The following is a 23796-nucleotide window of genomic DNA, read 5'->3' as shown; positions in this document are numbered from 1 at the left end:
TGGAAAACTGTCCCTGTTTTTCAGCGCCTTTGTAACTTGTTTTGTTCCAGCTTTTCGTGAATCGGAACGAAAACCTTTGGCCGCAGTCAACCGAGGCCGTGTGACATTTTCCCCACATCCACAAACGTCCCTATGCACTCAGCCACCCCGAGAGTTAAAATGCTGCCTTGGCATTATTTAGTATATGCTTCCTCCAGATGTTTCGCCCTGGCAGAGTTCCTCCCCAGCTGTCAAAGCTGACTTTAAAGATTTTTTGCAGGATTCAACTCGAGTGAGTGAAGAAAGAGGAGACGACGAAGGACGGCTCAAATTGCCCAGAACTGTATGGAAAGGCTTGAGCTGAATTTGGCAAAGGATGCTAACTAACAAAAACATAAAAAGTCTTTTTCTACGTGTTGAAAATAAAAAGGGGAGGAATCAAACAGCTGCTCCGTGAAAGCAGCAAAATACTTTGAGGTGGCAAAGAAAAGGCAGATTGATTCAAATCCACTTTGATCTCTAATCTAATCAAAGTGCTCTTGTTCCATTGGGCAGAGGAGGGAAAAGGGGGAATTGGATTGGGGCTGATGGAGAGGGGAATGCTAAATTACTTGCAGAGCTATTTACAATCCAGAGGATATCGTAGCCCTTTATGAAGATAATAGAATAAAAGAGCCGGAAGGGACCTGGGGGGTCATCGAGTCCGACCCCCTGCTTAGGCAGGAAATCCTACACCATTTCAGACAAATGCTTGTCCAGTCTCTTATTGAAAATCTCCAGTGATGGAGCATCCACTGTTTCTGGAGGCAAGCCGTTCCACTAATTAAATTGTTGTAACTGTCAGGAAATTCCTAACTTCCAGGTTGCTTCTCTCCTTGATTAGTTTCCATCCGTTGCTTCTTGTCCTGTCCGCAGGCGCTTTGGAGAATAGCTTGACCCCCTCATCTTTGGGGCAGCCCTCAAAAATATTGGAAGACTGTCCCCCATCGTCCTTCTCTTCATTAAAGTAGCCATACCCAATTCCAGCAACCTTATATGTTTTAGCCTCCGGTCCCCTGATCCTCTTTGTTGCTCTTCTCTGCACTCTTTCTAGAGTCTCGACATCTTTTTTACATCGTGGTGACCCAAACTGGACGCCTTACCCAGGCATAATGAAGTGGTAATAAAGTGGTAATCACTTCCAACCCTTTGCTAAAGAGAGATCAAGATTTATCTCTACGCACTGAAAAACTCTGGGGAATAAGTAAAAGTGCTAAACTACTGGAAGATGGGAAGGATTCTGGTCTTCAGAACAAGGAAAATGAAATCTGATACCTGGCAAATTCCGAGTCAAAACTAAAGCTATTGATTTCTGGGGGGGGGGGAAACACCCAATGCATTTATTATTGAAATCTGCAAGGTTTCATCAAGATGAAAGTTCGTTGTTTTTTTTTGTTTTTTTAAAAGCACCAACTTTAGGAAACTACACCTCGATGCTACAAAAGCAGTCAGGAGAATGTGTGGTGATACTACAATTAGTGAATGAGTTATTATGGGCTGGCCTGTTGGTGTAAAACAGGGGGTTTTAAAGTTGCAAAGTTTGAAGACCCCTGGTGTAAAATCGTAAATCTCACATGACTGGGGTGTGGGTGTGCTGCAAATGACTACAAGCTGGTTACCAAGTGCCCAAAATACAATTAAACAAATTAAGGGGTGCGGGGGGGGGGGGAGAGGAAGCCAGCCATTGGAACTTTAAATCCAGGTCGTAAGTACCTACAGCTAACTCCCGACTTACAACACTTCATTTAGTGACTGAAGATACAATGGCGCTGAAAACAAGCCAACGACAACCATTTTTCACACTTAACGACCGTTGCAGCGTGGTGAATTCAGACGCTTGGCAACCGACTCGTATTTACAACGCTCGCAGCGTCCCAGAGAGGACACACCCGATCTGCCCCTTTTGCCACCTCCTGACAGGCAAAGTCTGATTTACTTAACAACCTGCGTTACTAACTGAACATCTTGCAGGGACCCGCTTAACCAGGGCGGCAAGGAAAGCTGTAAAACGGAGCAAAGCCCAACGCATTTCTCACGCAGCAACAAAAACGTTGGCCTCCATTTTGGCCTCTTTTTGCGACTTTGAACGGTTCACTTCAGGCGGAGGTTTCCTGCCTGGGCAGGGTGTTAGACTAGATGACCTCCAAGTTCCCTTCCAACTACTACTACTGCTACTACTACTACTACTACTACTTCTCCTCCTCCTCCTTCTTATTATAAAACTTTTATTCATAAAACATGAACCTCAGTCAACTGAACACTCAAATTGACTGGCACTAACGGTTGACATGGGTTGCTGCCAGCATCCTAGGTATCAACCAGGTATCTAAGACATTCCAAGTAGCATCATTATTATTATTATTATTATAATTATATAAAACTTTTATTCATAAAACATGAAACTCAGTCAACTGAACACTCAAACTGGCTGCCACTAATGGTTGACACGGGTTGCTGCCAGCATCCTAGGTACCAACCAGGTACCTCCTTAAAATGTAAGATCTTCCGAGTAGCCCAGTTTTTTGTAGCTTTGCTGGAGTTATTGCAGGAAGCTGCAGTTTCTTGATGCATTTTGCAAAGGTTTTGGACATCGTTCCCAGTGCCCCGATTATTATTATTAAATTAATTAATAATTTAATAAGGGGAACGTGGCTTCGCAGGAACCGGTGCTGAGTCAGAAATAGAGTTGCAGAGAAAGTGATTGACGCGGATCTCCAGGAATCAAAGGAGAAGTGAAACTCCAGAAAATTCTCTTCCCCAACCGCAGGTCGGGAAACGCCTTTCGCCTCACGGGACCCTCCTTGAAGCCCTGAGTGCTCATAAGGAGAGAAACCCCCTCACCTTCGCTCGCCATCTCCTCCTCGGCCGGTTCTCCAGGAAACTGACCGCCGTTTCCTCGCTGAGCGTCCAAGACAAAGAGGGGCCCCAGGGCTAGAGCAACCTCGGGACCAGCCGTCTCCTCTGTGGACATAAGAAGGTGAGCCTTAGCTAAGCCCTTCTCGGTTTCCTTCAGGACTCTCAGCTCGGACCCCTTTGGCAAGAATGGGGAGAGCTATTCCCCCCCCACCGCCTACCCCCAAGCTTCCCCATTTGAATGTCAACCTAGCCAGCTTGGAAGGAACCCAACGGCAGCTAAAGCAGGCTTTGCGGAGAGAGCACCACGAAGTGAAGATGGTGGTTTATCAGAATGACACAGTTGGGAGGGACCCCGGAGGTCTTCTAGTCCAACCCCCCCCCCCGCTCAAGCAGGAGACCCTATACCCTTTCGGACAAAAGGCTTGTTCTCTTCTTGAAAAGCTCCAGTGATGGAGCAGCCGTAACTTCTGGAGGGAAGCCATTCCACCGATTAATTAACAGAAGAGCGGAATAACAGAATCAGAAGGGGCCCTGGAGGTCTTCTAGTCCAACCCTCTCCCTGCTTGTCTGTACCACTTCAGACAAATGGCTGTCTATTCCCTTCAGTGCTGGGGCAGCCACACCTTCTGGTGGCAAGCAGTTCCATCGGCTAATGTTAGGAAGTTTCTCCTTAGTTCCAGGTTGCTTCCCTCCTTGATGAGTTTCCATCCGTTGGTTCTTGTCCTGACTTCCGGGGCTTTGGGGAATAGGGGGACCCTCCCTCCGCTTCTTTGGGGCAGCCCCTTAGAAATTGGGATGCTGCTGTCATGTCACCCCTAGTCCTTCTTTTCTCTAGACTAGCCGTACCCAAATCCTGCAAGCGTTCCTCGTTTAACCATCCTGAGGTTGGGTTTGATCTTCCAGTCTGGAAACTGGAAAACCCAGCCTGTTCTGGCTTCTTTAGAGAAGGAATGTTTTGTACAATGGGGAGTTATTTTTTTTTGGGGGGGGAACGGAATGGGGGGGAAAACCAGCAAACTTTGGCTGTTTACCAGTTAAGAAAAGGGCTGCAGGACCACACATGGCCACCAGAGGGCAGCAGCAGAGCAGATTGTGTAAAACAGGGGTCTTCAAACTTGGCCCTTTGATGACTTGTGGACTTCAACTCCCAGAATTCCTCAGCCAGGCTCTGCCTGGCTGAGGAATTCTGGGAGTTGAAGTCCACAAGTCATCAGAGGGCCAAGTTTGAAGATTCCTGTTACAGATAGATAACCTTTATTGTCATTTTTTACTGTGGGCACAACGGCATCCATTTAAAACTGAAATTTAGCGGCTTGCTCTCCAAGTGTACACATACATAACACGCATGTAAGCGTGCTCTATACACAACCTCTGTATAGCGGGCTGGACTAGAAGACCTCCAAGGTCCCTTCCAGCTGTATCCTGTTCTCACTTCAAACGCAGAAGCCGTAAATCACCTCTGCTGTTGCTGATCCCCTCGGTATTTACCTGTCAAGCTCCGTTGCCCGGGGATCTCTCCGTCCTCAGAGCCTTCGGGGTCCAGCCCCTCCACTGCCCCACTGCAGCGCCGGGCCTCGCAACAGCCGCAGATGGCGCTCGGTCCTTCCACAGGGACCCACCTACCGAGGGTGAGGGCGGGGGGGGGAGGAGGGGGAAACAGCTGGCTGTAGAAGGAGACCCAGCCTCTATTCCAGGTCTTCCCAACCTTTTCTACACCCCCCCGGGATCCCTCGGACCCTTCTGGTACATTCTCGTCCCCCCTTACAAAAGTTCAAAAGGACAGCAACGAATTATGCACGCATGCTATAATTTCTTGCACCCCCTGGAATATCGTCTCGCACCCCCTGGGGTTGGGAACCCCTGCTCTATTCCCTTGCGGGGGCTCAACCGCTGGGGACCCTGGAGAAGGGAAGGCTGCAGACCTCACAGGGCGGGTGGCCAAGATTCCTAGGGGGTCTCCCAGCCACCCGCAATCCCACTGCTCTTTGCGGGTGCCGCGCTACGACTCCCACACTGCACTTAACAAAACTGCAGGAGAGAGCAGGGCTAATAGGGGCAGTCCTCGAATCCACTTAGTGACGGCTCAAAGGGGCAACGGCATAGAAATAAGGGACTTAGGACCGTTTTTCACCCTTAACGGCCGCTGCAGCAATCCCCACGATCGCGTGATCCAACATCCAAAGCTTGGCAACTGACTCAGATTACACGACGGTCTGACCAGTGGTGGGGCAGCCAGGCTCCCTTCACCCCCCCGTGTTCCTAACTTCACAACTGTAGAGTAACTCGTTTAGCCGCGGTGGCAAAAAGCACGTAAAATGGGATGAAAGTCACTTTAAGGGCCGTCTCGCTTAGCGACGGAAAGGTGGTCATAAGTTGAGGACGGTGTGTGCTGGGCCGGGGGGGGTGCACTCACGAATGGCTGGTGGCATCGAACGAACAGGCTTTGTTCAAGGCATCCGGAGGGTGCTCTGCTGGGGTAACTTTCAGGCGGCAGGTGATATAGATCTGGGAAAAAAAGGATTTTTTTTTTAAATCCACATTTTCCTCCCTCACCATAAACCTTTGTCATTTGAAGTTGGGTGGACTTCAACTCCCAGAATTCCCTGGTCAGCTAAGCATCATCGTTCGGGCCAAATCCAAAACAACGAATAAACCGAAGGGCTCAATTTTATAACCGGGTTTGTGTGCCAGGCTCAGCAATGATGTCATGATATGTCTGACGCCAATCCTGGATTCCTGGGTCTGTAAAGACACTGTGTGCGAAACTGGGTTTTTTTTGGGGGGGAGGGTTGCCGTTTCGGCTACTGGGCCAGAAACGGCTGAACCAGGATGAGGAAAAAGTGTGTGAATGCAGCCGTTCAGATTTATTCAGGTTTCACTCTTCACACGATACTATAATTTAGTGTCTGGGTTTGGCTTCGCATAGTATTACTCAGGCTGGGCAATTTTACTCCCAGAATTCCCCAGCCAACTAGTTTTTTTCCACTTTGCAGAAGTAAAGATATATTATGTCTACTGTATTCCCACCATCTATTAAGTTACAACCCACCCACCCCAAACCAAACGTGGATAGTCTAGTACAGGGGTAGGCAACCTTGGCTCTTTTATGACTCGTGGACTTCAACTCCCAGAATTCCTGAGCCAGCATGGTGTCCACGAGTCATACAAGAGCCAAGGTGGCTTACCCCTGGTCTAGCCACATTTGTTCATTGTCCTGAATGTAAGTAAATCCTTGCTAGCTGGGGAAGCCTGGGAATTGAAGGCCACTCGTCTTAAAGGTGCCGAGTTTGAGAAACGCTGGCTTAGCCTGTGAATTGTGGCTTAATAAGCCCTACCAAGTGAGCTGTTACGGTGGGCTTCGGGTCATCAGGGAAGAGAGAAATGGAGGGGAGGGGGGTTGAAGCTTTTTAAAAAGCTGTTGGGGAGCCCCCAACCCCCCAAGTGTTGCAATTCCTGGTGTGCGTGCGTGTGAATGAACAGAATCCATCCAGGCACATGAGCCCTTTGCCCGCCACACCCCAACCCATCCTCCACAGCAGGACAGACCAGCTTCTGGGCCTCTCCAGCGAATCGGAAGGCGTCCACCGTGAACCTCAGGGTCTCCTGGTGCAGCCGTGGGGTGAGGAAGGCGGACGAGACCCCTTCTCCCCGCCCGTCAAGCAGGCATCTGCGGGAGAGGGGGGGTATCAGCTACTAGCCAGACCCCCCAGTTCCTCCCACCCATTGCTCTCCCAGAGTACAGACGGTCCTCGACTTAACAGCAGTTTATTTAATGACCATTACTAAAAGTTACAACGGCTCTGGAAAAAGGGATTTAGGGCTGGTTTTCCACACTTGGGACCGTCGCAGCATCCTCCTGCTCCCACGATTAAAATTCATCTGCTTGGCCACCGACTCATACTTATGACGGTCGCAGCGTTCCAGAGGGGGGTCACGTGATTCCCCTTTTGCAGACTCGCTTAACAGCCGTGTTTTTCACGTTAACATCCGCAGTGATTCGCTTAATAACAGTGGCAGGGAAGGCCGTAAATTGGGGTACTTAACTCACTTTGCAACCGTCTCGCTTAGTGACAGAAATTTTGGGCTCATTTGTGGTCCTAAGTCCAGGACTCCCCCTTGCTGCTTGCCAGGATGAGCCAGCCGCCATTTCTTCTGAATTAAGGCGCAACTCCCATAATTCCCAGCTAGAATGGAACTCTGGGAATTGTGGTCCCTCCCAACCCAGAGGGAGAGCAGGCGGCTTCAAGCCTTGCAAGGTGAAGGCCAACCTCTTCTAGTCCAAGCTCCAGGGCCCCGAGGCCTTTGGCCCTCCAGGAAAAAGGGTTGCCTGACCTTTTCTTGAGAAGATGGAGAGATAGATATAGGGACATAGATATAAAGAAATGCAGACATATAAATGATAGAGTGATATAGGGAATGATAGATAGATAGATAGATAGATAGATAGATAGATAGATAGATAGATAGATAGATAGATAGATAGATAGATATGGATGGAGAAAGGGATAGACAGACAGACATAGAGTTAGATACAGATGGATGGATGGATGGAGAAAGGGATAGATAGATAGATAGATAGATAGATAGATAGATAGATAGATAGACAGACAGACAGACAGATGGATGGAGAAAGGGATGGATAGATAGATAGATAGATAGATAGATAGATAGATAGATAGATAGATAGATAGGGATGGAGAAAGGGATAGATGGAGAGAGATACAGATGGATGGATGGATGGATGGAGAAAGGGATAGATAGATAGATAGATAGATAGATAGATAGATAGATAGATAGATAGATAGACAGACATAGATGGATGGATGGATGAAGGGATAAATAGAGATAGATAGACAGATAGACATAGATGGATGGATGGATGGAAAAGGATAGATAGATATGGATGCATGAAGGAATAGATAGTGGAGTGTTACAGATGGATGGATGGATGGAGAAAGGGATAGATCGATACATAAATAGAGAGATAGATAGATAGATAACAGATAGATACAGATGAATGAATGGATGGCGAAAGAAATAGATAAATAGAGATGGATGGATGGACAGATGGAGAAAGGGGGAGGGAGAGAGACATCATAGAAGCCTAGGGCTGGAAGGGACCTTGGAGGTCATCTAGTCCAACCCCCTGTCCGAGGCAGGAGATCTCATACTATTCCCCCACAAATGGCTGTCCAGTCTCTTCTCAAAAGCCTCCAGTGATGGAGCACCCACAATCTCTGCGGGGGAGGGCTGGGGGTGGCTTTCCCGTGCTTCATCATTGCCATGGCGCAGCTCTTACCCGCTGGCCCCGATGAGGTCATACTGGGGCCCGGAGGTGGGCCCAGGGCTCAGGCCGGCTCTGCAGCTCTCCACCCAGAGCCTCAGGGGCGGGTGGTCCTCCGCCTGGACATCGGCCTGGAGGCGCAAGGGCTCTCCTAGCAGGAAGCGGTCAGAAGCTCTTTCGGCCGTCCAATCATCTGAGCCAAGGAAGACATCAAGCTACGGTTGATTGGGCCACCACCGGTTACGATGGCTACCAGGATGCCAACAGCTCATGGGGATCAGTTGGCATGAAAGTGTACCCCAGTGGAGAGCAGCCCCAGGAGATGTCACAAGAGGTCCACCCTAGATGGTCAACCAACCTCAGCTTGGCCGGTTGGCCAACGCAGAAGCGTCAAACAAGGCGATCAACTCTCCTCGGAGCTTCTCCACCTTGGCGACATTTCAGAGCTCTGGACTTCAACTCCCAGAATCCCTCAGCCGAACCCCTCCAGACTTTGGTCCTCTCCAGGCTGCCTTACCGTTCATCAGCCTCAAGGAGAACCCCAACTTTGCTTCCCTCGACTCCGTGGACTCAAACGGGACCCAGGTGGGCTGGAGGCCTTTGCTGGTCACATTGTCCTTCCTGCAAGAAGGAAGAGAAACGAGGAACAAGGGGGGAGGGGGAGGTCCAGTTTCTCTCTTTCCCTCCCTCCCCCCCCCCCCCAGCTTTCTTGATTCGTGCTGGCTTCCCATGTCACGGCAACCTGGTGCTTCATATGACCCAGGGGTCTTCAAAGGTGGCCCTGGCTGAGCGTTCCTGGCTGAGGAATTCTGGGAGCTGAAGTCCACAGGCAGGTGCCTTCAAACCTGGCCCTTTGATGACTTGTGGACTTCAACTCCCAGCATTCCTCAGCCAGGCACGTGGGTGGCCTTGGTCTCAACCAAGCACTCTCCTTCCTTCCTTCCTTCCTTCCTTCCTTCCTTCCTTCCTTCCTTCCTTCCTTCCTTCCTTCCTTTTCCCATCTCCTTCCTTCCTCCTCCCTCCCTCCCTCTTGCCTGTTTCCTCCCTCCCTCCTTTTTCTTATTCCCATCTCCCTCTTCCCTCCCTCCCTCCCTCCCTCCCTCCCTCTTCTCATTTCCATCTCCTCCCTCCCTCCCTTTTTCTTTCCTCTTCTCCCTCCCCCCTTCACCATCCCTTTGAGCCAACCTCTCTAGAGCAGCCACCGCCTTCCTCAACGCAGCAAAGGAGCAAGCCCCCAGTGGGCAGAGTCCTCTCCCTCACCTGCCATTCCCCCCCCCCTTGCCTAGCCACAGCTGACCCTCACCTGGGATAACGGCACTCCAGGCCGATGGTGGCCCCGCGGCTTCGGGCAATGACCGGGTGGCTGGCCAGCGAAGGCTTGTAGAACAGCTGCGTCCGGTAGGCCAGGAAGTCAGGGGTCATCTGAAAAGAGGGGAGCCAGGTCGGTTTTGCGGGGGGGGGGGGAGAAACGCAGGCTGCACCCACCGACCCACAAGGCGCAGGTGCCAAGTGTCGGGAAAACGGGGCGACAAGGAAACTGTCCGGACCGTCGGGTCAGGACCGCGTTTCTCCCGGTTTCGAATATTTTATTAGTTTATCAAAATAATAAAAGGAAAGTAAGGGGAAAGTCAGGGAGGAAAAAAGAAAATGAAAAGCTTTGACTCCAGTTGGGGCAGTAGAATGAGGTCATGACATAAAACCTCAGCTTTTTACTTTTATATTTATATAAAATATATAAATATCATACTGTGCCCTAGCCATTTCTAGTCTAGAACACTAGATCTTCCTCATCAGCAAAACCCCAAACCAAAGTTTCATTACTTTCTTCCCCCCACCTCAACGAGAAAAGTCCAGAAGGGGTTTCCAGGTAGAAAGAAAACTGGCTTCTTTTCTTTAATCCGGGGCTCTTCAAACTTGGCCCTTTGATGACGTGTGGACTTCAACTCCCAGAATTCCTCAGCCAGCGTGTCTGGCTGAGGAATTCTGGGAGCTTAAGTCCACACGTCATCAAAGTGTCATAGTTCCCTCACGCTGGCTGAGGAATTCTGGGAGATAAAGTCCACAAGTCATCAAAGGGTCATAGTTCCCTCACGCTGGCTGAGGGATTCTGGGAGTTGAAGTCCACACGTCATCAAAGTGTCATAGTTCCCTCACCCTGGCTGAGGGATTCTGGGAGATAAAGTCCACAAGTCATCAAAGGGTCATAGTTCCCTCACGCTGGCTGAGGGATTCTGGGAGTTGAAGTCCACACGTCATCAAAGTGTCATAGTTCCCTCACCCTGGCTGAGGAATTCTGGGAGATAAAGTCCACAAGTCATCAAAGGGTCATAGTTCCCTCACGCTGGCTGAGGGATTCTGGGAGTTGAAGTCCACAAGTCATCAAAGGGTCATAGTGCCCTCACGTTGGTTGGGGAATTCTGGGAGTTGAAGTCCACAAGTCATCAAAGGGTCATAGTCTCCTCACGCTGGCTGAGGGATTCTGGGAGTTGAAGTCCACAAGTCATCAAAGAGTCATAGTTCCCTCACGCTGGCTGAGGGATTCTGGGAGTCCACAAGTCATCAAAGGGTCATAGTGCCCTCACCCTGGCTGAGGAATTCTGGGAGATAAAGTCCACAAGTCATCAAAGGGTCATAGTTTCCTCACGCTGGCTGAGGAATTCTGGGAGCTTAAGTCCACAAGTCATCAAAGGGTCATAGTTTCCTCACGCTGGCTGAGGAATTCTGGGAGCTTAAGTCCACAAGTCATCAAAGGGTCATAGTTCCCTCATGCTGGCTGAGGAATTCTGGGAGTTGAAGTCCACAAGTCATCAAAGGGTTATAGTTCCCTCACCCTGGCTGAGGAATTCTGGGAGCTTAAGTCCACACATCATCAAAGGGTCATAGTTCCCTCACGCTGGCTGAGGAATCCTGGGAATTGAAGTCCACAAGTCATCAAAGGGTGCTTGTTCCCTCATGCTGGCTGAGGAATTCTGGGAATTGAAGTCCACAAGTCATCAAAGGGCCAAGTTGGAAGACCCCTGCTTTAATCCAACTTTCACAACTTGAAGATTCCTGGACTTCAACTCCCAGAATTCCCCAGCCAGCTTTGCATCTTCAAGTGGTCACGGTTGGGAAAGCCTGGTGTCGGGAGGTCCTTCAGAGTTGGTGGCAGATCTCCAGCCCCCCCAGCCCCCCCTTTTCTTCCTCCAGATCCCCCCTGCACCACAGGCATACCTGCACCACGCTGCCACACTCATGGAGTCCCACCTCGAAGACCACCACTCCTGCCGCAGCCTCCAGACTGGAAGGAGGGCAGGCGGCAGGCCCCAAAGCCAGCTCCTTGGGCTCCACCAGCTTCCCCAGCCCAAAGAGGTCCCGGTGGACGGTCACCACCATCCGGTGCGGCTCGCATTGCACCTGGACCGAGGGGTGGGCATAGGTGGGCAGCCGGGCCGGGCACCCCCGCAGGAAGAGAGCCAGCAAGGGGAGAAAGAGCCAGGCAGCCATGGCTGGTCCCAAAGACTCAGCCCAGCCGGGAAACGTTGGCAGGTGAGGCTGTTTGGGGCCAGCTGCTCACCTGTGGCTCCCTGGCCCAAGCAATTAAGCCTGGCCCCGCCCAGCCAGGAAGGTGTGGCAGGCTGGAAATCAACAGGGCAAGCCACAGGATGGATCAGAGGATCAGGAAAGAGAGGGAGAAAGGGCCAAGCTAGACTGCGCTCATCACTGGGGGTGGAACGCTGCTTTAACCAAAGCGTGGTTGGCTGAACCAACCTCACGCCCCTGGTTTGCCCATTATACTGAAGCAGGAAGTAGTCCCATGGTAGAGAGTGGGTTTCAGTCTCAGCCAGGCAGTCTTTTTCCTTCCTTCCAGGGGTCTTCAAAGGTGGCCCTGGCTGAGCGTCCCTGGCTGAGGAATTCTGGGAGCTGAAGTCCACAGGCAGGTGCCTTCAAACCTGGCCCTTTGATGACTTGTGGACTTCAACTCCCAGCATTCCTCAGCCTAGGCACTTGGGTGGCCTTGGTCTCAACCAAGCACTCTCCTTCCTTCCTTCCTTCCTTCCTTCCTTCCTTCCTTCCTTCCTTCCTTCCTTCCTTCCTTCCCATCTCCTTCCTTCCTTCTTCCCATCTCCTTCCTTCCTTCCTTCCTTCTTCCCATCTCCTTCCTTCCTTCCTTCCTATTTCCATCTCCTTCCTTCCTTCCTTCCTTCCTTCCGTCCTATGCCCATCTCCTTCCTTCCTCCTCCCTCCCTTCCTCCCTCCTGCCTGTTTCCTCCCTCCCTCCTTTTTCTTATTTCCATCTCCTTCCTTCCTTCCTTCCTTCCTTCCTTCCTTCCTTCCTTCCTTCCTTCCTTCCTTCCTTCCTTTCCTTTCCTTCCTTCCTTCCTTCCTTCCTTCCTTCCTTCCTTCCTTCCTTTCCTTCCTTCCTTCCTTCCTTCCTTCCTTCCTTCCTTCCTTCCTTCCTTCCTTCCTTCCTTCCTTCCTTCCTTCCTTCCTTCCTTCCTTCTGTTATGTATACAGATGAAGAGAACTCATACACACTTACATAGCAGTCACCACCAGGGGGCGTTGAACTGTAACTGTTTTGGCGGGAACCCAGTTTCGGCGGGAAACAGAGGTTCAAACCGATTGGCCGGCTGCTCACCTGGCCAGGTATAAAAGGAGGGCAGGTAACCCCTATTCCCCAGTACAGTCACTTCCACCTAATAAAGATCTGCCATGCTGTAGTCATCGTCTTGGTGTCATTCCTGCTCTCCAGAACCCACTACACAACACCCACCTTCCTTCCTTCCTTCCTTCCTTCCTTCCTTCCTTCCTTCCTTCCTTCCTTCCTTCCTTCCATTCCATTCCATTCCATTCCATTCCATTCCATTCCATTCCATTCCATTCCGCCTTCCTTAATGCCCACTTCTGCAGTGGTTTCTCAGCCTCGGCAACTTGAAGACGGGTGGATTTCAGCTCCCATAATTCTTCTGCTGGCTGGGGAATTCTGGGAAGTGAAGTCCACCCACCTTCAAGCTTGAGAAGCGCTGACCCATTTCCGACTTGCATAGCGTCGATCAAGCAAACGGTGCGCTCAGCTGCTCTGGGGAGAGACAATATTGACGGAGCAAAGGTTGCCCGGGATGGGGTGAAGGACCGCAAGGGCCCCACTGCTGGCTCCTACAGCCTGGTCCAGCCTCTTCCGGCCGGCCCTGCTTTCCTGGTAGCCAGGAATGTGGGTGGGTGGGGGAGGAATTGGGCGATGGACTTTCGCTGTGGCCAAACTTTGCCCAGGGCAGCCTCCTAACCGAGGTCGGGTGAGCAGAGAGTCCCATGAAGGAAGAGAAGGGGGTGGAAGGCTCCGCCGAACAGCATGGCGACTTCGGTGGTCAAGTGAGTAGCCGAGGACGTGGTCAGGGGCTTCCTCCACCGAGTCCGAGAGAGAGAGAGAGTTGCCTCGGGGTGAATAACAGAATGACAGAGCTGGAAGGGACCTCGGAGGTCTTCTAGTCCAACCCCCGGCTCTTCCTTAAAACCCTGCAGTGTTGGAGCATTCAGAACGTCCAGTGGCAAGCGGTTCCACTGGTTAACTGTCCCCGCTGTCGGGGAATTCCTCCTTGTTTCCAGTTTGCTTCGCTCCTTGATGAGTTTCCATCCGTTGCTTCTCCTCCAGTGCTTTGGAGAATAACGTGACCCCCCCCTCTTCTTTGGGACAACCCCCTCCCCCAAATATTGGAATATCGCTTTCATGTCCCCCTTAATCCTTCTTTTCGTTAAACTGGACATAGGCCCTTCCTGCAGCCCTTCTTCGTATGTTTTGGCCCCCAGGGCTAGGATCCTCTTTAGTGGCTCTTCTCTGAACTTTTTCCAAACTCTCAACCTCGTTTATGTCGTGGCGACCAAAACTGGATGCCGTATTGCAGGGCCTTGTAAAGCGGTATTAACACTACCTGTATGATATAATATATATAATATATATTACAGTATATATTATCTGCACAGGGGAGGGATAGGGGAGGGGTAGGCACCAGGGTGGGGAAGGCCGAGCTGAACTCACCAAAGCTCTCCTTACAGACACCAATTGACACCAGCTGGGGCGGGGGTCCACACCCCACCTCCCTCTTAAATTAGTATCCTGAATTGCGATGTTGGAGAAAGAGGAAAAAAAACCCTTTTATTTAGTTTCTTGATTGACAGTACTTCCGTACCGTTCTACAGGCAGTCCTCGACTTATGATTGCACCCGAGCGAGATGGGTTGTTAAATGAGTTCTGCCCCGTCGGACGATCTGTCTTGCCGTGGTTTTGAAATGAAACACCCGCCGTCATTAAGTCACACAGTCCTTAAGCGAGTCTGGCTTCCCCACTGACTCGGCTAGTCGGACGGTCGCAAAAGAGGAGATCACGGGACACACGCACACACACACCGGGACACCGTCACAAACAGGAGTCAGTTGCCGAATTTTGATGAGGTGGCCACGGGGGAGGGGGGCGCTGCAATGGTTGTGTGTAAAACAGCCACGAGTCCCTTTTTCCAGTGAGGTTGTAACTACGAGCGGTCACTAAATGAACAGTTGTAAAGTAAGGACTATCCTTCTAGTAAAATGACCCCTGGCAATTTACAGCTAAAGAAGAGACATTGTGTGTGTGTGTGTGTGTGTGTGTGTGTGTGAAGTCGGGTTGCTTCTTTTGAGAGGTGAAGCTGTCTCTACATACCAACATCCTCAACCTTGGCAACCTTAAGACGGGTGGACTTCAACTCCCAGAATTCTCCAGCCAGCATACTCATTGTGGCCCTGCTTACTCTCTTATAATCCCTTCGTCTCCAATCTCTCCGCTTTAAGGGATAGGTGAAAAAAAACAGGCATGGCTGGCTGTGGAATTCTGGGAGCTGAAGTTCACCCGTCTTAAAGTGGCCAAGGTTGAGGATCCTGGTCTGCAGAGGCTTGCCTCTTGGTCCCTATCTCCGAGATCCCCCATGTGCCCTGTGATAGCCCCTTCCCCATTGCCTCCCCCTCCCCTCCAGTATCTCCCACCCACCCACCTCTGCCCCTTTTTTTCCCCAGCATGGAGGCTCCGGAGCCCCCCACTACGCCCGAGACATACGAGGAATTCCAGTCTGCAAAAGGGGAGGAGAAATACAAAAAACACTTTGAAAAAGGTATCTGGAAGCAGATTCGAATCGTGCACGGGCCCTGAGTGTGTGTATGTGGGGGGGGGGGAACGTGGGCAGGTAGGGTGGAAACCTGGAGATCTTGAGCAGGTCCCTTCCAGCTTAGTTCGAATTCTAAAATTCTAAAATTCTAAAATTCTAAAATTCTAAAATTCTAAAATTCTAAAATTCTAAAATTCTAAAATTCTAAAATTCTAAAATTCTAAAATTCTAAAATTCTAAAATTCTAAAATTCTAAAATTCTAAAATTCTAAAATTCTAAAATTCTAAAATTCCAAAATTCCAAAATTCCAAAATTCTAAAATTCTAAAATTCTAAAATTCTAAAATTCCAAAATTCCAAAATTCCAAAATTCTAAAATTCTAAAATTCTAAAATTCTAAAATTCTAAAATTCTAATAATTCTAATTCTGATTTTAATGCTAATAATTCTAATTCTAATTCTAATAATTTTAATTTTAATGCTAATAATTCTAATTCAGTCTCCTCCCTTGGGGGAGCCATGTCACGGTCCTGAGGTCAAGTAAGGGCTGCAAGTCCAGAAAGTGCCACCTCTGGTGGGTGTCTCAGAGCTTCTTGCACTTGTTTCTCCAGAGGAAAGCCCCCTACCCTTCTGATCCTTGAAGGGTGGGTGGGGGTCTTCAGGACATCCTTCTCTTTGCACAGACTTCCCGTTGTCGAACTCTATTTCCCGGCGTGTCTGTCCCACCAACCGTCTCCTTCTGGTGTTGATGGTGTTCTGTGCTGTTCTGATCCTCTCAGTCAGTATCCTGGGCGTTCAAGGTGAGTGTGTCACACAGGCGAGCGGAGACGTGGGGTGCAAGCCCACAGGGAGGAGGAAGCGTGGGGGCAGACCTGGAGTTGGAGAACAAGCGTACAAGATGGGAAGTGAAAGAAGAAGAGAAACGTGGATTGGTCCATGAGAAAACCAAAGCCACTGTGGTGTCAACATCCAGCTCCAGAATCCAACTCCGGATTTATTCCGTCTCCGAAAATCTTACTGTTTATTGAATACACTGCATGAGTATGTCGAAGCAAAACTGAGGTTCCCACACCAGTTCATAGACTTCAACAATAATTTTCCCAGCCAACTCCACGCCCCCCCCCCCCCCCGACGTCTTACTTCGTCCACATCAACAAGTTCACTTTGTTATGGGAACCGTCTGCTTCAAATCCACACCTGTTCTTGTGTCCTTGAAAAGGTTTCAGACTCTCATGGAGAGGCACGTAGCTGCCAAAGTGTCATCCTTGACATGTGATCTAAGTGATGGAAATGCAGGAAGACACTGTGTTTCTTTGTTTTTTAAACCTGGGTTTCGGGTGTCGTAGGAAGTGGCTAAAGCTAGAGGGCTGTTGCACACCATCTAGTCCAACCTCAGCTACAGCTAGTCCCTGATTTACAGCCCTAATCGAGCCCACAATTTCAGTCGTAACTGGAAATGGGAAGTGAAGGAAGAAGAGAAAGCTGGGTGGGTCCATGTGCGAAGCCCAAACTTGCTGAGACCTCCCATATGATGGCAATCAATCCAGACAACTGCTGTGGGTTTGGGTTTTTTTCCTTTGTTTTTAACCTGGGTTTTGAGCGTTGTAGGAATGGGACAAAACTAGAGAGAATAAGAGAATAACGGAGCTTTTGCATGTGTGGAAAAGAGCCCACCCTGTGCCAAAGGAGGAGAGGGTCAGCTTCTACAGCCTGGGGATAAGGTTATGGGTTGCCCCCTCCCTCGGCTCTCCTCCCTCCCTCCCTCTCTCTCTGTTCCAGGCCTTTGGTTCACCAAAACGCTCCAAGAGACCCAGAAGGGCGTGCAAAATATTAGCCAGATGATCCAGCAGGGGGTCACCACGCTCAAGGGCAAAAGTAAGGAGCCAGAGGGGGCGGGAAGCAGCGTGCAAGCCCCCCACCCCCTCTTCCCCGAGCCAGCCCCATCCCTTGGGCTACACTTTCCCAGGTGTGATAGGCATCCGCTGGGGTGCCTATCTTATTGGAGAATGGGGAGCAACATTTGTCATAGGAAGAGGGCGGGAAGGCTGCTGGTGCGATTCCTGCCAAGGAAGGGGTCCGCCTCTTCCCACTGTCCTCGAATCAAGGACTCTTTGGGGCCAGTGGGAATTGGCCCCGCTCTCACGGGGCCTTCGTTTTTGTCCTCTTTAGGGCAAAACACCACGTCGAAACTGACTGCGCTGGAGAAAATTTTGCTACAGGAAAATGATAAATTTTCGAAAGGTCAGCGTTTTTCACCCCTGGAAAAAGCCTTTTTCCAGCTGGCTGCAGTTTGGGGGTGACTTGGGGTCTCCACAGAGGAATAAGGGATGCTCCTTGCTGTGTTTCTCCAGTCTCAAAATCCCTGGCAAGAGAAAGGGGACACAGTGGCTGCTGTAAATGTCAGGAGGTGTCTAGGAAAGAATTCAAGCAATTTTTATTACAAGGCAGCTGCTTTCATGAGCCAGCTCACCTGGCATCTGCAGGTGCCCAGCCAACCTGTTTCCCCCTCCCTTTCCTCCATCCCAAATTAACAACCCCCCCCCCCCAATCAGCTTAGCCTCCCCATGCATCCATGAAGGGAGCTGATGCAGTTGCAGCTTCTCATTAAAGCACCCGCTTTGGAATCAAATGGCTTAGGGTTTTTTTGGCACCATTGATTGACAAAATGTTTTTCAAACCTGGCAACTTGAAGATGGGTGGACTTCAACTCCCAGAATTGCCCCAGAATTTTCCCAGAATTCCACAGCCAGCATACACCGATGAAAGGTGCTGCTGCTGCTTATGAAAGCACCCACCTCCGAATGAAATACCTTGGTGGGTTTCTGGCACCATCAATTAGCACAGTGTTTTTCAAACTTGCCAACTGGAAGATGGGTGGACTTCAAGTCCCAGAATTCTCAAGAATTCTCCCAGAATTCCCCAGCTAGCCTGCACGGATGAAAGGAACTGCTAATGCTCATGAAAGCACCTGCCTCTGAATCAGATGTCTTAATGGGTTTTTTGGCACCATTGATTAATGCATTGTTTTTCAAACTTGGCAACCAGCCAGCTGTGCTTGCTGGGAATTCTGGGAGTTGAAGTCCAACCATCTTCCAGTTGCCAAGCTTAAAAAACACTGGACTAAACTCAACGTCTGGCACCATAAAGGTGCTTTTTTGTAGACGGAGACAGGGTGGCATCAGGGCAAGGAGAGAGGTCTTCCATGGACTCGATGGGATCCAGTTTTTCTCTTGGGATCCTGCCGTGTGTGTGTTTATGTGTCTGTGTGTATCTGTGCGAAGCTGCTTTCTGCTCTTCTTCTTCCAGTAATGAAACTGAGCGAGACCCAACTGGATACCATAGAGCAGAATTCCAGGGCTTTGCGCTGTGAAATTATTGAAATTAAGAGCAATGGTAAAAACTGGTTTATTTATTTAATTATATTTTATTCTTCTCTTCTCTTCCCTCCCTCCCCTCCCCTCCTCTCTTTTCTCTCCTCTCCTCTCCCCTCCCCTCCTCTCCTCTTCTCTTCTCTCCCTTCCCTCCCCTCCTCTCTCCTCTTCTTCTCTTCTCTTCATTCGTTTCTTTTTCTACTTACATCTATAGAATACAGAATAGTTGGAAGGGACCTTGGAGGTCTTCTAGTCCAACCCCCTGCTCAGGCAGGAAGCCCTATTCCATTTCAGACAAATGGTTGTCCAGTCTCTTCTTAAAAACTCCCAGTTTTGGAGGCCCCACAACTTCCAGTGGCAAGCCGTTCCACTGGTTAATTGTTCTCACTGTTAGGAAAATCCTCCTTAATTCCAGGTCGCTTCTCTCCTCGATGAGTTTCCATCCGTTGCTTCTTCTCTTGCCTTCAGGTGCTTTGGGGAATTGGGGGACCCCCCTCCTCTTCTTTGGGGCAGCCCCTCAAATACTGGAAGACCGCTATCATGTCCCCCCTAGTCCTTCTTTTCTCTAGACCAGATGTTCCCGAATCCTGCAGCCGTTCTTCTTGGTGTGTTTTAGCCTCCAGTCCCCTAATCATCTCTGTTGCTCTTCTCTGCACTTTTTCCGAAGTCTCAACGTCTTTTTTTTTTTTTGCTCTGGTTTTTTCCTCTCCGCTGACAGGGAGCAAAAGCGGCTGCTGTCCCAAAGGCTGGCTGACCTTTCGTTCCAGCTGCTACTGGACACCCCAGTCGACGGACACCTGGCAGGGGGCCAAAACAGCCTGCCAGCAGAAGAAATCCCACTTGGTGATCATCAATTCCGCAGAAGAGAAAGTAGGTGGGCTGGGCTGGGTCTCCAGCAGGGGGCAGGAGAGAGGGCAGGGTGACCGCCCTTGCTCCTCATGGGCTCCCCGCCATTCCCTGCCCGGACTTTGGAACACTCGGCCCTTACAATCAGTCCTCGGACTTATGACAGTTTGTTTAGTGACCGAAGTTAAGGGCTGTTTTTCACATTGATGAACGTCGCAGCATCCTGTCAATGCTGCTAACATCGGATGTTCTTGCTTGACAACTTAGGGAGAGTGTATCTCAAGACTGTTTGTAATAAGAGAAGATAAGAATTGGGTTGAAGAAGGGAGGGAAAGTTTGCATTTTAAACTAATTGGAGAATGTGATTTAGGACGTTCAATTAAAGGAGGGAATTGTGCTTTGATATGATGTGTTTAGGGCAGATCTTGGCTTCGACCATGTATCTGCCAAAGCTATGGTACGCCATTAAAAGATTCTTTAAGGTAAACAATGCCTTGAAGTTCTTTGAGGTACTGCATTTGTCAGAACCATGACACATCCTTAGAACAAAATAGAGCTGACCTTGGGGGTCTTCTAGTCCAGCCCCCTACTCAAGCAGGAGGACCTATACCTTCTCAGACAAGTGACTGAGACCTTGTGGTCATGTGGTCAAAACTCGGATGCTTGGCAACTGCCTTGTATTTATGATGGTCGCAGCGTCCGTGAAGTCACGCGATCGGTCCCCTTTTGCGACTAAGCCAAGTCCATGGGGATTCGCTTAACCACCATGTTACTCACTTAAGGACGCCAGGTATCCACTTAAGCGCTGTGGCAAGGAAGGTCTCGAACGGGGCAAAACTCACTTAAGCCATGTCTCGCTTAGCGATGGAAATTTGGGGCTTGATTGCCATCCTAAGGCGAGGACCTGTGCTGTACATCTCCGTGCGGGCTTCCCACCACGCTCCCTAACTCCGCATGGATGTTGCAGAAGTGTCAGTCCAGGATTTTGGCTACGAATGGTTTTGGGGAGATGCCAGCATGTGAATGAATGCGTCTTTTCTCCCGCCAGGCCTTTGTGAAGAACGGCAGGCACGGAAGCGACACCTGGATCGGCTTGACCGACGAGAGCGGGTCCTGGAAGTGGGTGGACGGCTCTGCGTACGAGGTTGACCCAAAGTGAGTCCCGCTTGACCGTTGGCCCTCTACCCCCCAAAGAGGGTTAAAGCGCCCCCACCCTCATTTTCTGGCAGCAGACTGCAGAGTCTATTTTCATGGGGGGGGATACCTCTGGAAAGTGGGAGGGGGTGTCAGCGATATCCTTTTTATTCCCTCCTTGAAGGGGGCTATCATCCTGCTGGACGGCCTCCGCCTGCCTTCACTGGAGGGGGGGCCCTCTGAGCATCCGCAGGCTGGCCAGCCTCTGGGCGCCTCTTGGGAAAATCCAGTTCAGGCAGAGGGAGAAGCAGGGAAAGTAGGAGCAGAAGGCCCTGGCTGGCTGGGGGTGATGGGAGTTGTAGTCCAACACATGGCAGGGTGGGGGGGATCAACTTGGGATCAACTTCCTTTTTCTTCCTTTTTCCTTTTCAGGGACTGGGCCCCCGGCCAGCCAGACCACTGGTACGGCCACGGCCTTGGGGGAGGAGAGGACTGCGCCCACATGATTGGGAACGGCCTGTGGAACGACAACCACTGCTCCCGCAGCTTCACCTGGGTCTGCGAGATGGAGCTGGGCATCTAAACACCACCACGGCCCCTCCCACCTCACTGGGCCGGCCTCTCTCTGCATGCATGTGTGCGTGCCTGTGTGTGCATGAGGCAGGTTGACCATCGGGGGGGCTGAGAGCCAACCCGTGTCCTTGGGAGGCTCGTGCGACTTCCCTGCAAAGCTGAAAGATGTCGGGCAAAGTCTCGCACCCGGGACCCAGAGCTGGCTTCAAAGCTGTTGGAACATTGGGAGGGTTGAAAGCAAAGCGCCCTGATCAGAGGTCTTTTTAAGACAATAAAGCTTCTTTTAAAGTAGCCGCCTCTCCGTCTTCCACTTAGGGGTCCACCTCTTTGCGACGGTTGGCTTCTCCACCAGCCGATGGGTCGAGGCTTAGAGGTTTCAACCCCTGGGGGGGGTTCTCTCTTTTAGTTTTCCTGCAGGACGGTTCCCCCCTCCCCAGGTTTTGGAAATCCTACCTGACCTAGGAGGATCTGGGGAAAAACCAGGAGGACGAGGCCTGATTTAAACTTGGATGGGAGACCACCAGGGGATCACATTCCTGTAGGTTCAGCCGCAGTCCCCTCCCACCCCCATAAGCCTTCCCCCTCCCCCTCGGAAAGGAGGCAAACCACATTCCATTTGTGGCTGCGAAAATGACCAGCTCTACTCAAGGGAGACTTGAACTCGCTGCTTCAGTCACTAGGGAGTCTCCAAGCCTGCCCCTTTAAGACTTTGCCTCATTTCCCCTCCCCTCCCCCGTTCCTTGTCCCCTTGAAGCTGGAATCATTGGATTAGGGGGTCTCCAAGTCTGGCCCCTTTAAGACTTGTGGACTTCAGCTCCCAGAATTCCTCAGCCGGCCGTGTCTGGGAGTTCAAGTCCACAAATCTTAAAGGGGCAGGTTTGGAGAGCCCTGCATTAGATGATTAAGCAGTCAAGACACACATCCTTATGTCCCAGGAACATCACAATTGGCACCACCTCATTTGCCCACCCACCCAATTTCTGCCCCCCCCAGTCTCCTCCCAGGGAGTCCCCTCCCTTGGAGCTAAGCCCCTCCGCTTTGAGAAAGGCTGCATCCAAATGAGGCTGGGGGTGCTGGACTGGAACCGCACGGCCGTCGGCTTCTGCTCCACTTGGCCTCAGGAGATCTGTGACCGACTGCGTCGCCTTCTCCCACTCTTGACCTAGTGCATTCTGGTCATCTACATAGGCCTCGACACAGCTGTGCAATCTTCCACCTTCTGGCCTCCCCAAATTGGGCAGGAAGGTCGCACCTGGGAGCTTCTTCTGTAAAGCTTCCGCTCTTGCCGCTTTCTCTTCTGTTACCTGTGGATGCCGTAGAAATTCAAGCCTGGCCTGAGCCATTTCTTCCTCATGTTTGGCCTGCACTTTGGCCATAGATTCCTTTCGCTTTTGCCTCCAGTTTGGCCATTTCTTCCTTCTGCGGCTGCTCTGCTTTCGCCACCTATACAGCGATTTGGCTGCTTCAGCTTTGATTTGTGCTTGGGCAGCTTGAGCGGCAAGTTTCCCTGCCCATGGAACTCGGGATGCGCGGCTGTGGCAATGTGGGGCGGGCTCCTCATGAACTTGCCAATAAATGAGGACACGTCTCTCTGAGCGTTCTCGGGATGAGGGCTAAGACCGAAGTCCCAAGCTCTCTTTTATTGAGATACCAGCAACGCATCAGCAACAAGCAATCAGCAACAAGCAATTATCTAAATGTTTACATTTCAGCTATCCATCAAGCAGTTATCTTAAGGTTACAAATGGTTACATTTCAGCTATGCATCAAGCAATTATCTTAAGGTTATAAATCAGCTACATTTCTGTATGGAATGTCTTTGTTCCTGTAACGATCTTGTATATGTTACTTTCTTGTACGTGTTCCAACGGGTGTCCGTCTGCACGTAGCAAGGTCATCTGATTTTTGGTAAACTGCAACTTATGAACAGAAACGAAACTTGTCTCTGCCCTGAGCCAGACCTGCGCCATTTTATGTGAGCCTAAGGTGGAAATATCACAGGTTTCCTACATGGCAAGAAGTCGCTTTAGAATGGCAGGAGGCGCCTGTGACACGCTGCCGTGTGCCTCGGGTCGTGGTAATTTCGGACTCGAGGACGAAGCTTTCTTGGAGGAGTGAGAGGAAGATACGTGTGACCGCTGGGATGACGCCTGGGAAGGATGGGAGACTTCAGACTCGGCCTTCTCGGGGTTTCTTTCCTGTGTAGCTCGACCTCAGGGAGGCAGTTACTACTGTTTAGGAACTTCTCACGTTCCTTGTGTCAAGCCCCAGGCTCGACATTCCACTGGGGGGGGGAGAAGCCGTGCTATGTGCAGCCCCGCTGCTCATATGGGAGCTGCAGCTGCCGCCACCTGCGAGTTCCGCCGAACAGCTGAGACGCCGGGAAGCCCCACCGCTCAGCCAGGATCTCCAGCGGACAACTGGGTCTCTAAAGGACACCTAGGCAGCTGGCAGGCTGCGAGAGGTCCCAGTAGCCACCGGAGCTGCAGAGACGCCATAGAAGCAGAGGTGATAGGCTGGAGCTGTGTTACCTGGGGGAGACTGGAGCTGGATTATCCTCCCTCTTAAAGTGGACAATAAGGGACCCTAAAAGAACTCACCG

At 50.7% G+C, this 23796-nt stretch overlaps 1 protein-coding gene across 1 annotated transcript; it reads left to right on the top strand.

Moving 5' to 3' along the window:
- The first annotated feature begins 2875 nt into the window (after positions 1 to 2875).
- Positions 2876 to 21470, top strand: LOC308676013 (asialoglycoprotein receptor 1-like). The gene is made up of 9 exons (XM_081341709.1): positions 2876 to 2995; positions 15182 to 15276; positions 15954 to 16070; positions 17050 to 17145; positions 17440 to 17511; positions 18577 to 18663; positions 19360 to 19511; positions 20536 to 20642; positions 21054 to 21470. Exons 2-9 carry the CDS (start codon positions 15183 to 15185, stop codon positions 21202 to 21204), a joined length of 876 nt encoding a protein of 291 aa, XP_081197835.1. The 5' UTR covers positions 2876 to 2995; position 15182; the 3' UTR covers positions 21205 to 21470.
- Positions 21471 to 23796: the final 2326 nt, after the last annotated feature.

Source organism: Vipera berus (genome assembly GCF_964194415.1).
Source record: "Vipera berus genome assembly, chromosome: W".
In the NCBI taxonomy this organism is placed as follows: Eukaryota; Metazoa; Chordata; class Lepidosauria; order Squamata; family Viperidae; genus Vipera; species Vipera berus.
The sequence above is the reverse complement of the archived record's forward strand: the minus strand, read 5'-3'. Positions and strand labels throughout refer to the sequence as shown.

Coding starts and splice junctions, on each gene's coding strand:
- LOC308676013 (XM_081341709.1), top strand. CDS start 15,183: ATGGAGGCTCCGGAGCCCCCCACTACGCCCGAGACATACGAGGAATTC. Junction 17,512..18,576: donor AAATGATAAATTTTCGAAAG/GTCAGCGTTTTT, acceptor TTCTTCTTCCAG/TAATGAAACTGAGCGAGACC. Junction 18,664..19,359: donor TATTGAAATTAAGAGCAATG/GTAAAAACTGGT, acceptor CTCCGCTGACAG/GGAGCAAAAGCGGCTGCTGT.